The following is a 14,111-nucleotide window of genomic DNA, read 5'->3' as shown; positions in this document are numbered from 1 at the left end:
ATAAAAATTTGTTGGGTGCAAAATAAAAAAGAATACACAGTTCAAGTATTTATTGACAGATTTTAAAGTTGGAATGTAATATCAGAAAAAGAAAAAAAGTTCGAATATTTACAAGCTAATATCTCTTTAATTAGTAAACATAGATGTTGACCTCCTTCATTATTCGTATTGCAAATATATAAACAACTATGTAATTTATTATATGTATGAATAGTTTATCATGTGGAATGAGATACTATATCATACTTGATAGAATGCATTCAGATATTTATATTATAAAAAAATATTAAAATACGTCATACGTTTGATATGGAAATACTAATGCGACCCCTTGGTTAGTCGATTTGCGACTTTGATTATGATAGATGATATTTATTTTTGTGGAATTGCAGACAACATATTTATTTGAAACTGATGGCTCGATTAAAAGGTTTTGACGTGTTCAAATTTTATTTGCTTTATAGTCTTTCGAAAATCTGACCAAATGATCGTGAATTTATTTTTAAAATTGTTGGATTATTTAACATGAATCGATGGTTAATTAATTGTTTTGACTCGAGTCAAATTCATTTGTTATTTGGTCAATTTGAACATCTGTTTGCAAGCGTTAACCATATACATCATATAACATTATTTTCATTGCTTTTGATTCATTGTAATTCTACATTTTAAGTTAATTTTTCGAATCATAATTAACGATTCTGTCAGTTAACGTCAAATTTCTTTCTCCGTTTCTGAATATATAATGAACTATATTTGTACAATGGAGCAATTTTTGGGCCATATTTTCATTTTAAATATTCACAATAATAAAAATTAAGCCATATTTTTTTTTTCAAACTTATGTTTATTTTCAATTCAATTCCATTACAACTTTTATTTAAATAATACTCCTTAATTGAGGTAAATTATGTCCTTAATTGGTATGCTGTCGTTTAATTTGTACACGCATTTATACAAATATATAGGAAATATTGCAAGTAGTTGGCGTTAGGTCAACCCACTTTAATCTCTTTAAAATAGAGAAATATTGCTGTCAATAAAATACATAAATATTTTTCTACTCCTAACGTCGGCCAAAAGATTGGCTAATATTGTATTAAAATCTTCAATTTTTATGCTCCTTGGAAGTTGGGACACTACAGTAATTTTGTTTTTAATATGACTGGTGTTGACTTGAACTACACTAATTAAATAGGTGATTCATTCTAAAAATAATTGTTTTCTTTATCTTTTTTTTTTTGTGAATTTTGAGGTCGGAGAAATCACCACCATTTTAGTGTTTTGAAGAGAATGCATGTATTATAACTCCTACAAGTATCCATCAAAAACATTTTAAAAACATTACACAATATATATATATATATTAGAAAAAAGTAAAACAATTCATTTTCCCCCTCCAAAAAGCTCTACAAAATATTATGTATTTTTAACTCCCCTATTAATTGTGAATGCACATGATAAATTCCGTTATAAATTATAATTGATGCAAATGTTCAAAAGTAAATTAATAAAACTATAAAAATAATAGTATATTTTACAAATTTACAAATAGGTCATTTCAAATATATTTTTAGTAACTTATTGCAATTTCTAGTACTTCCTCCGTCGCAGCTAACTTGATCAATATTTATTTTTTGATCGTCTATGTCGATAAAAAATTTTACATAAAATAATTTTGTCACTTTTTAAATTTTGTGTCGAAAATAATTTGATCAACTTAAGCGGGACAGAGTCAGTATAATGTCATTGGCATTAAATTAACACAAATTACGTCTAATAATTTCAACTAATTTAAATTAACTAATAGTAGGAGAAAACCAAGAAACAGATCAGAAGGATCTTTCTGTTTTGTCATCTAGTGCATGTTGCCCCACAATTACTCCCATACACCTGCGATTCATATTATCTTTCTTACGTCTCCCCATGGCCCATACCACAATAACCAATTAAATAATACTACCATTTTATTTATTTTCTTTGTTATTTAATCTTAAAAAGATTTGCATCTTAATGTTTAGAAATAGATATATCCCACGGTTTTTTATGTATACCGGTGGCGTACTTAGGCAGCTTGTTATCAAATTTTAGAGATTTTTTGATGAGTTTTCCAAAGTTACTTTTCTCATTATAATGAATGTGTTATTAGAAATTTATTGATGCGATTGAAATTTGATAATATTGGACGTGTATGTATTGATTTGTTTCATTCTAAGACTCCATATACCTAACATCTCAATAATAATAAAAATACTTTTTTTTCTAATTATATCGATTCATACTAATTTCTTACTACAAAATGTGCATTATAAATAAAACTTTGCAAAGGTACTCATCCATCGATTCTTAATTCCTCAAATCTAGAAGCAATTTAACGTTTGACAATAAAAATAACATTGAGTCAATTTTAGAGTACTTTTGAATAATTTCCATGCCCGTTTTATTTGTCCTGTTAACTATGTAGCTGTTGTACGCTCGTTTTATATGTATTATTAACTATGTAGCCGTTATTTTGTATTGATCTCCGTATCCGATTGTTTCTTTTTATTACTATTTGAATTTTATATTCGTTATCCATGAGTATGCTATTCATTTTTTTAAAATTAAATTACCTTAAATGATTTCGATCCTGACATTATATTTTAAAATTTCATGCTCTAAATCAAATAATTACATCGAAACAATTTTGACCCCTACTCGACTCCCTTATTCACTATTAATCAATATTAAATGCAGACGAATTTACTCTTTTATTCGTAGTAATTGTGTCTGAAAATCGAACAATTAAATTATTTGCATTAAGAATTAAAATAAAATTAGAATTTTTACATTATGCTTCTACAAAATCTTGACAAACATTTTTTTTCTCTCTAAATAGTTCATTTATTTGGAAACAAAAGAAGTCAAATCGACATTTCGTTTTAAACAATTAGATAAATTTGCTTATTTTTATCTGTATACCAGAGAAAATAAGATAAGTATATAATTTAAATGAATAATTTTACATTATGGGGGTATATTGGTTGTAGAGTCTGTACGATTTTTTTGGACTTTAAAATGTGTTTGTACAAATCATGAAAAATGTCTTAAGAAACATTTTTTTTACTAATATTTCATTTATTCGGAAAATTAAAGGAGTACATTTTGGCATTTTCATGTCAAATCCATATCATTTTATGTAATTCATAACACCCCCTACCCCACCCCACCCCACCCCCCACCCCCACCCCAACCCTCATGCTTTTTTGGTATATAGTAACCCTCCACATGCCTCTCTCTCCTCCACGCCCCCCATTTTCTCGCCACCCCCCGACAAAATCCCCAATTACAAATTCCCGCCCCCCCCAAAAAACCCTCCCCCACCGTGGCGATGCAAGGCCTCCGCCTCTACGACGGCGGCGTCCGCCTCGAGCTGACCCCGTCCACGGCGTCGCCGCTTGCCATCGACGTGGCGGAGACGGCGGAGACGCGCATCCAGCGCCTCATCGCCGAGAACCCCGTGATCATCTTCAGCCGCCCCTCCTGCTGCATGTGCCACGTCATGAAGCGCCTCCTCTCCACCGTCGGCGTCCACCCCACCGTCATCGAGCTCGACGACGACGACGAGATCGCCGCCCTCGCCCACGGCGGCGCCTCCGCCGCCCCCGAGCTCTACATCGGCGGCGCCTGCGTCGGCGGCCTCGAGAGCCTCGTCGCCTTGCACCTCAGTAATCATCTCGTGCCTAAGCTTGTTGAAGTTGGTGCTCTCAAAAATGAATTCCTAATTAATTAATTAATTAAATCATCCTTTTTCTTTTCTTTTTATAAAATCATTATTTCGCGATCGTTTTATATTATAGTATTTGCTACTATTATTTAGAAGGAAGGAACAAAAAAAAATTAGTGAAGGAGAAAAAAAAATAAGGTAGTGTAGTTTTCTTCTTTGGCATTGTAAGCTTGTGAATTAGTGTTGGTAATTGTGATTAGGAGTGGTGATGAGTATTATGACTATCTATTTTTAATGAAAGAATTTGCAAGAATATTATTAATTACTATTAGTATTGATTGATTATTTATTTGGAGTTGAATTATTATGCCATATATATGCATTGGTCAAAGAATCAAGATTAAAGAAATTGTGATGGGTGCATATATGGTATGTTTTAGTTAGTATGTTTCAACATCATCGTTTTTATTCGATGAAATAAAATACGAGATTGAGACATGACCGCGTTATGTGTGTTTTTTATATTTTTTTGTGTTTTTTTTAACTAACCATTGAAAAATAATTAGTTATTGCAATTTATGTGTATATAAGCTCATGAATATCCCAATAATTGTGGAGGAATATTCTCGAGTGTTGTTTATTAGTTCTTGGAAATTATTCTTAGACGAAATTTAGGATAGGAATTGCTTCTTACACCACTTTTGACTATCAAACAATTTTTATTTTGTGTAATTTAAAAAAAAAAATTGTCATACACATGGTTGGCATCCACTGGTTCTTTGCTACTCTAAACCCCTCAATCACTGATTTATCATGCTTCTCTACTTTTGGCAGATATTTATTTCATTCCCTTTTTATTTTATGTTTAGTTTAATTTTATTATGTTTTTTTAAATACTCAATTTTGACCATTTTTCGTTAATTGTGTTACTGGCTGATTAAAACTATGGAATTGTTCGGTTTGTATATGTATTATGCACTTGATTTCTAGAAATTAAAAAATCAAAATTTCTTGCTTTGAAATGCAGAGCAAAAATGAGGTGTAACTAATTAAGAGATGAAACAAAGTAAAGAAGAAACATTACATCAAATGAAGCAAATTAAATTCCAATAGAATCTTGACAATAGTGATCAATGAAAGGGAAAGATAGGTAGAAATTAAAGAAGTATTTTTGAATTATTATAAAAATAAAGATTCCATGACCTTTAATGAAAATAGAAAAGCTACTACACGACCACGATGTGACAAAATACTCTCATTATAATTTGGTGTTTTCTTACTTGAGTCATGGATGTATGGGAGAATTATAAATTTTTATTTACAATTTTATGTGACTATGTGTTGTACAATATGCACAATAGGATTTTTGCAGAAATAATGGGTCCATACATTCTAAAAAAAGAAAAATAAAACAAGAAAAAATATATGGGTGTATATATGAAATGACTTTGATGCTCGATCTCTTTTCCTACTCATCATGAGATCTATTGTCCTATTGGACAATTATTTTGTTTGAAATAACCTTTCATATAATTCACTAGAAAAGTTCAAAGTAAAAACACCTATTTAAATATATCGAGAATGTAAAAAATATTTACAATCTTTTGGTCTCAAATATTTACGGTGTATGCATTACCTGATTTCAAATAAGGGACAATAATTTAGTGTTTTTTTAATGCATACAATTAATATTACGATGAATACAATGACTATGTGAGTTTGTTATAGTATTCTTACGAATATTGTAGTTATGATCATCGGAACTGGCCCTTATATATCTTAATTCATTTTAATCCATTAGTAATAATTAAAATTTGGATCACTTTTTTTTTTTTTTTTGCAAATCTAAAGTTTGATGATTTTTTTGGTATAAAAAGTTTGATTATGTTAATTTTTTTTTTTTTGAGAACAAAGCCACCACTTTATAAATCAAGCAAGAGAATCAACAAGAGTACTGGGGACAACACCAGTAAAGAAAGAAACATTGCGCAAAACAGTAGCATGCTTAGCTAATTTATCAGCAATACTATTACCCTCCCTGGGAGTCCAGCTGTAGGAAACACGACGGAAGTTAGCAGCAATCGCACAAATATCCCACAAAGTAACGCCCACATAAGAGAAGTCAGTAGAAGAGTTGGTGAGCTTCCAAAAGAGGTTCTGGCAGTCCATTCACTACTACAAATTCGCTCATAGATAACGGATTTTATCCGTTATCTATGTGCGAAAACATCCGTAATATATAATGGTGTAATGTATGTGGATTTCATACATAACGGAGATTTAAGCGTTATCTATTCTATTATACATAACGGATTATATCCGTTATCTATTCTATTATAGATAACGATTGTTTATATATACGTAACGGATTATATCCGTTATCTATAGTATTATACATAACGTTTCAAACCGTCATGAAAGTTTAATATTCACTGTTATGTACACACCTATACATAACGGTTTTTTGATATTAATAACGTTTGGTAATCCGTTATGTATAACGTTTTTTACCGTAATTAGATTTCTATTTCTCCGTTATCTATTAATTTATACATAACAGTATAAATGATAAAACCAACAATAATAATATTATATATCATCCAAAATATTTAATTTTATATTATTATCATAAAAAAGAATTCATACAAGATTTGAATATAGTCAAAATTCAACAACTGCTCTATCTATACTATTATATATGCCTTACAAAAATACTAAACATATTAAATATGCAACTAGCTAGCCATATGGTACAACTTTTCTTGTGAATTCACAAGCCTCTTCAGCTCAACGTACGACTCATTTAATCCACCACAAACTTGCCACAAAATCATACAAAGAGCCAACCAAGAATCACAATATAGAGCATCATGATCAGAACAAAGACAATGATCGTCTTCGTGCTATGTAGAAATTACTCGTGTGTATAAAGTAAGCATGATTTGCAGTATGTAAGAAGCAGTACTTACTGGGCACATTCAGCTATCCTTAATTCCAACCCTTCTTCTCTACATGAATTGCACCAAGAAAAAGAGTAGTAAAACAAGCCCTTCATCTCACAGCTCACCCAGAGAAGATCTATATTTGGTAAAAACAGTTAAAAAGAAAATTATGTTTGCCAAATTCATGGTTCAATGTCAAGCATTTATTTGAACTTTGGTTCACACAGGCTACAAGCATGTATTTTCTGAAATTTCCTATGAAATTTGCTAACATCCTTGCACTTTTTAAAGAATTAAGGTTAGAAAGGTAATTCATTCGATGCACATGAGGGAATCTGCTCAAATTTTTAACAAATGTAGACTTTCAAGTGCATATGTGCACATGAGGGAAAATAAACATCTAAATTCATTAAGTAATCACAAGCATTACAAAAGAATAATGAGAGAACTGATTATAAGATGAATTCTGCAGTATATGTGATACCAATATTTATAATCACGTCAAATGCAGAATTTACTGGGCACATTCAGCGAGTTTGCCTAGATTTTGATTATCCACTCTTTGAGTAAGCATTAACCTGAAAAGAGAAATGACTGCACTTATGAAAAGCAATTCAATCAATCCCAATACTGAATATAATTGAAGGGAAGATTTATACCAAAAGCAGATACCAAATAGCAAGTAGGCTTACAAATCTATTGCACTACAATGCGATTGGGTATAACAAGAATAACTATCCACATATTTTGGATACTTTCAATAATTGATTGCTTACTGATAAACAAATTGCATTGTTGGAGAAAACGATGAACATACATCACACGATAAACATCCAACAGTTGTGCTTAGGGTAGCTTTCGACATTACAGATATGGACAATCTGCCCGATTAATAGAAAGGAAGTGATATTATTTTACAAGCACTGAACCATATCAATTCCTCTAAAAGAATACTACTGCAAACTTACCTTACAGAGGTTAAAGACAGAAATGTTCCTTGCTTGTTGATCTTTCTGACTCGGATAGAAACCAGCGGCGCGCACAAGCACCTGGCCAACATACCAACCTCTGATGGCTCAAAAGTGTTGTTGAACATAAGAGGGGTAAGTGTCAATTACACGGATCTTTCAAAAGCTCAAGTAACATTCTATCTAATACTATTAAATTAACTAAGGAGATTAAACCTATTAAAACATGAAAATGTCAAGCTCACAAAATAACTGGACATACATAATTCCTATTTGAAATTGAATCAGCAATAGATAGATACCACAGATAAGCTGTGAGCGAGAATCGAGCAAGTAGAAAACAAAAAGTTCCTGCCCTTTTCATGTAATACAATAATCTTATAACATTATGATTCAAACACTTTGATTTCAATCAGCAATAGATAGATACCACAGATAAGCCGTGAGCGAGAAACGAGCAAATCTAAGTACTCACCAGATCACAAAACTGTTACCATGTGTTTGCTAGGAACAAGCTTAAGGAACATGAAAGAAGAAATAAATTGCACCAAAGTCCCAACTATACGAGCATCAAGTAAGATGCAAATGGAATCAATCTGCAATAGAAAAACAGAGCTCACTTTAAACAGAATCTAAAAAGCACAAAAATGTGAGTCAGCTTTCTAGTAGAAGGGGAAGAGCTAGAATTAATAACCTCTGATGATAGCAATGGAGCGAGAAGCAAAACTAACCTTAGAAACACTAAATCTCTTCTAAACAGATAGCAAATCTAAAATAAAACAAAATAAACTCAGTGCAAAATCCATGAATTAGAGGCAACAATTAACCTCAACCCATATTCCATGTCCTACAACAACGAGAGATTTACTTTGTCAATGCAATCAAACACAAAATCGAACAAACTAATGTGCAAAAATAGAAAATTGTACATACAATGAGAGGGGCGCGACGAGTAGGCGGCGCTGGTCGCGGTGGCTAGGGTAAGCAGACGAGAGGGGCGGCGACGAGCAGGTGGCGCTGGTCGCGGTGGCTAGGGTTAGCAGACGAGAGGGGCGATGACGAGCAGGCTGCGCTGGTCGCGGTGGCTAGGGTTAGCAGACAAGAAGGGCGGCGCGACGTGGCAGGCGGTGCAGTAGCGGCGCCTAGGGATAGCAGATGATAGAGGTGGCGAAATTAGGGCTTCATTCCCTTTCCTGTTTCAGTTGATTTCTTTAATTCATGAAAAATTCAAACTACAATTCATGAAAAAATTGAGAATAGAAAACATTGAAAATCTTATCTTGATACCTTTAAGTGGCGTATCCCCGCTTGAGACCGAGTCGATTAAAACTCGACGGAGTAGAGTAAGCGGTGAGCAGGGTGAGAGAGGCGTGGCAGCTACTGTCGCCACCTTGTCGTCGAGGTAGAGAGAGAGAAGACACCGACGACGACACAAGTCGCAGCGATTCTTCAGAAGAGAAGGCTCGATTTCTTCTGCTGCTGCCTTGTTCCGTCGAAGCGGAGAAGACGTCGGCGGTGGTCGACGGCACGACGGACGAGCTCCAGGAAGCAGCGGCATTTCGGCGGCAATTCTGCCGGAATTGAGAGAGGACGAAACTAGGGTTTTTATATATGTGTGTGTGTGCTGCTGCCAGAGAGGAAGATGAGGTGAAGAAAAGAGAGAGACGTGGCTGAGGCGGAGCGCCGCCTCACTGCGGCGAGAAATTTTGGAGAGGGATAGGATTCCCGACTGTGCATAATATTGGTGAGAAATTGAGATGAGAGATGGAGAGAAAGATAAGAGTGAAATTGGGGAAGGAAAATAGGGTTGTGCGATGAGAGGGAAAAGTCTTTTTTCTTTTCTTTTCTTTTATTTCACTTTTATTATTCAATATTCAATTTTTGGTATTTTCTAATAATGTCTTTTAATTTATATAAGTGTTATTTAATGAAAAAAAATGTTAGGAGTTTTTAATTTATGAAAGTCTATATTCATGAACAAATTCAGATTTTAGAATCATCAATTTATTTATTACTTTTAAATATAATATAATATAAATTAAAAAATATATATATTTATACTTAACAGTTTTAAAAACTCTCATACATAACGGTTTAATAAACCGTTGTAAAATATGCTCATAGATAACAGTCGGCTTAACGGTTTGTAATACCGTTATGTATGCAACTAATAGATAACGCACAAACATAACGGTTTAACTCAAACCGATATCTAAGTGTATGGACAACACTACATAGATAACGGTTTTTTGTAAAAACCGTTATCTATTCCAAAAATGCACTCATACATAACGGTTTTTAAAAAAAACCGTTATGTATGAAGCGTTATGTATGTGCATTTTTGTAGTAGTGATTTCTACAATAACATCCTCTTTCCTCCACTCTTTGCAAAGGCGCAGACCCTCCGCAACAGCCAAGCCCTCCCCTTCTTTAGTCGTAAACGCTCCTTCCACAAAGCCGAACCGGCAACCAGAAACCACACCGTCCGCATCCGTAAGCACAGCTGCCAAACCCACGCCCACACCTCTAGCAAAAGCGGCATCACAGCTCACCTTCCACTGGTTTTCCTCACACCTCAAAGAGGGGGCACGGGAGACCCGGGCCTATGGAGTACTCACTATTTTGCTCCACCGTGAACGCTGCGCGATCGAAAAGCAATCTTGATGGCTAAGAGTTTTATCTTGGAAAGTTCTCAAGTTTCTAGCATACCACACAGTCCAGCAGAGAACGTTATCTTGATGGCTAAGAGTTTTATCTTGATTATGTTAATTTGGGCGTTATAAGTTCTTACATTTACATCTTGTAGTTTACATACGAAGGAGTTCAAATAAAAATCTTCTTATCATGAGAACATTTGCATAGAATGTATAAAGTATATATTTGCATGGACGTACAAAGTAGATGCATTTAATATATAAAATAATTCATTTATGGTAAAATTATATTTTACTGCATAATCGTAGTGCACCTACTCTACACGTTCGTGCAAATACTTTATATTTTATACAAATATTCTTTCGTTCTCATGATAAGAAGGTTTTTAATTGTTTTAACCACACCATATATATATATATATATATATATATATATATATATATATATATATAAAATTGTCACAATTGCTTCGGACAGTGATCAAAGTAATGTTCCATTTTGCAATTTGTTAACAACTAGGGTTGATATAGAAATCCAAATTGTTGAATATTCTCAATTTGTGGTGATAACTAAAGCTGAATTTATTCCTATATGACATCGAGGTGACGCTAATATACTTTTATATATTTATTTATTTGTTTTAACGAGAATCATAATCGATTTGATTGCTATTCAAACTTAGTGATGCTCTTAATTTAGAAAAGGAATTGATAAGTATGATTTCCTTTAAACAAAATATAATTTATTAAAATTTGATACACGCTGAAAATAAGAATGAAAATAGTGATCAACTCTCCTTTTAAACATTATCACCTCTTCAAATTAGGATAGATTGGAGAAATTTTGTTAAAAAAATTATGAAAAAATAAACATGTCATTTATAGAAATACAATTATTTCTTTTAATTTCTATCAAAACATTAGAAATAATTTTGAACTTTAGGTGTTCTCCAATTCAACGGCCAAAAATATATTCCATAATATAAACAAATAAATAATGCCTAACAAAGTGGAAGTCACATCGAGGTAAAACAAAACATAATGCATATACAATAATACAACAATTAAATATAAAGTACGTTTATTTTACACTAAATCTTCACCTTCCACTTAATTAGATTCAGCAAATTAAGTATATTTAATTAAAAAAATTGGAGGTAATTAAGGTCATGATCACCAAACCCACTGTGAAAGATCTTTCCCAAATTAGGAAAAAAGAAGGATTGATGTAACGTTAAAGTCCATTATCAAAGGAAGAGATCAACCCCACTCAATTTAAATATGAACTCACTCTATATATTATAATGTAACAGCAAAAATGTCTTTTTACTAATAAATTATTTAATTTATTCTTACTAATTTTGAGAGAGCACGACCTTTTCCTAACCCATTTTCAAATAAATATAAATACGATCACAACTTATGCACGAGTCTAGGTATTCTTATAATTTTATTATATATGATTTAAATGATAAATTATAATTTTGGACTCAGGTTATCATCGTTGTTTCGATTCCATACTACACTTTAGGTATTTATTAAAACAAATTATGTAAATATAATTATACACATGCAATTATGAACATGAAAAGAACAGGAGAATTGGTCACCCAGTTCGTCTCTACCCGATTTTTACTATAATTTACAGATACCAAACAAAATGGGAGAAGAACAATTTAAAAGTAATTAATTGAGCCCTAAAATCTAAGCTCAAAAGAAAGCCGTTTGTACTAAAAAACGAACTATACGACAATCCAAAAATATTTAAATTATCATCATCGAACTCGTGTGTTTAGTACCTTCAGACTTCATGCTTCAATAATTTAGATACAAAGTTGTACTTTTTCCTTATTCATAAATTCATAGTAATTTTTTTCGTTCATCAGCGCACATAGCATTTAAATAGTATTATTAATCAGCACAATTTATTAAATATATTATATGCTATATGCCTTTTTCCTTTGGGTTTGGAGAATACAAGTGATTGTGGAATTGCAACAGCAAAAACCACCACTAATACTGTTTGTGTACAGTGTTGGTGTTTGCACCCAGCCCACAGGCTTTGCACCCCCCCCCCCCCCCAAGGAAAAAAAAGAGAGGTAAGAATGTAAATAAAAATAATAACTATATTGTGAAGTTTTTTTTTTTTTGGTGGAAATGGAATCACACATGGCTACCATTTAATTATGGGCACCATAGCACAAATATTTAAAAGGGCCCATTTAGAATCTTTCATTGTGCTCCCCTCAAGAGTCAAGAGAATCTTTAATCTCAAAATCTTGCAAAATAAATTCAAACACTTGATCATTTGTATGTAATAGGACTTGGCTGTGTGTGACTATATAGTATTTTACTATATATAGTATTTTATTGAGATGCAAATAAATAGTGGAATTTAGTAGGAGTACGCTAGAGATTACATTAATAGTATTAGGTTTGTTCAATTAATTTTTTTGTTGTAACAAAAATACATTAATAGTATTTAGTTTGTTCAATTAATTTTTATTTAATAAAAAAATACACTCACACTCTAACTATCTAAGTGACTCGAACATCCGACTTATTAATTGAAGAAGAAGCATCATACCAACATACTGTGCTTCATCGTCTGTTTGTTTAATTAATTTTAATTATTTTTAAGCTCACCTGAATAAAATTACTTAATTTGCTATTTCCAAATTCGAATTGAACCAAAATGACCGAACTTTCCAGCTAGTTCGATCAAATCGATTTATATTTGAAGTAAATAAAAAATGGAGTAATCGTTATATTATCAAAGTTATTTATTTTTTAACAGCTAATGGTAATAGTTTCTTTTAATCCCAATTTGTTCGGTTTTATAAGAAACTCCCCCCCCACCCCCCCCCCCCCCCCCCCAAAAAAAAAAGGAAAAATAATTTTGTTGTATATTAAAAATTCAGAGTATATTCTTTTGTAATATCCCAAATCAAAGAGATATTTAAAAAAAAAAGGCCATTTCGGTTCATTATTTAATTTTTATATTCTTGCAATTTCAACGTGGCACATTTGTGCAACATTCACTTTATATTTTACTTAATTTCGACTATCAAGCATAGACATAAATTACTCAAAAATAGGTATATAATTAATATTTATAGACTAATATACTCTTAATCTTATAATGGCATAATTAATTCGATACACTATTTATACTAGTTAAAGTAAAGTCGGCAGCCCACGAGGTATGATGCAACACCCCCCCACCCCCCACCCCACCCCACCCCACCCCACCCCACAAAATAGCATTTCTTTATATTTGGTGTTTGGTTCACTCTTTGTCTCCAACTAAGTCTAAAGTTCCAGAAAAGCTTCTTTGCAATAGCTGAAGTCATGTTTGCTTTTGTCTCTCTTTACAATTATGGATTCAATTATTTATTTATTTGTTTATTTGTTTTGTTTTCTCTCATAGACTTTGCCTAATTGGTCCATATATGTTTCCTTGCAACTATTTCATCATTAGCTACATTATTTAAATGTTGCACTAACCATCTTATGGCTGTGAACTAATTTGAAATGTTTTGGTGGCTAAAAAAAACACACTATAAAATCATACTTTTCTAGTATATTAATTTTTTATTCAAAAAAGTGTTCTATGATATAATGATGCATCTCATAAAAGCTTCCCCAGCTAAGACCTCCCTTGCATTATTTAGCAAACAATCATGTACCTCTCCTATGTTTTATTCTAATACTATTATCTTCTTCTTTTTTTTTTCATAAATTCTAATATAAACAGAACTAACCATGAGTTTCACATTTTAATATTTTATATACTTAGCCACAAAATTATACTAGTGGTTCACAATAATATTATTTCACG

General features: G+C 32.2%; 1 protein-coding gene and 1 long non-coding RNA gene across 2 annotated transcripts; one reads left to right on the top strand and one right to left on the bottom strand.

Moving 5' to 3' along the window:
• The first annotated feature begins 3,283 nt into the window (after window positions 1-3,283).
• Window positions 3,284-4,031, top strand: LOC131015470 (glutaredoxin-C10). The gene has a single exon (XM_057943893.1). The coding sequence runs from the start codon at window positions 3,371-3,373 to the stop codon at window positions 3,770-3,772; it is 402 nt and encodes a 133-aa protein (XP_057799876.1). The 5' UTR covers window positions 3,284-3,370; the 3' UTR covers window positions 3,773-4,031.
• A 3,230-nt stretch (window positions 4,032-7,261) lies between these two features.
• LOC131015490 (uncharacterized) lies at window positions 7,262-9,411 on the bottom strand. Its single transcript, XR_009098551.1, has 3 exons — window positions 8,904-9,411; window positions 8,092-8,809; window positions 7,262-7,716 (listed from the first exon to the last, which is right to left on the bottom strand). It is a non-coding gene; the product is annotated as an uncharacterized LOC131015490 (long non-coding RNA).
• Window positions 9,412-14,111: the final 4,700 nt, after the last annotated feature.

Source organism: Salvia miltiorrhiza, chromosome 3 (assembly GCF_028751815.1).
Source record: "Salvia miltiorrhiza cultivar Shanhuang (shh) chromosome 3, IMPLAD_Smil_shh, whole genome shotgun sequence".
Taxonomy (NCBI): Eukaryota; Viridiplantae; Streptophyta; class Magnoliopsida; order Lamiales; family Lamiaceae; genus Salvia; species Salvia miltiorrhiza.
The sequence above is the reverse complement of the archived record's forward strand: the minus strand, read 5'-3'. Positions and strand labels throughout refer to the sequence as shown.

Bases quoted from the DNA above. Each gene is read 5' to 3' on its own strand.
- LOC131015470 (XM_057943893.1), top strand. From the start codon at position 3,371: ATGCAAGGCCTCCGCCTCTACGACGGCGGCGTCCGCCTCGAGCTGACC.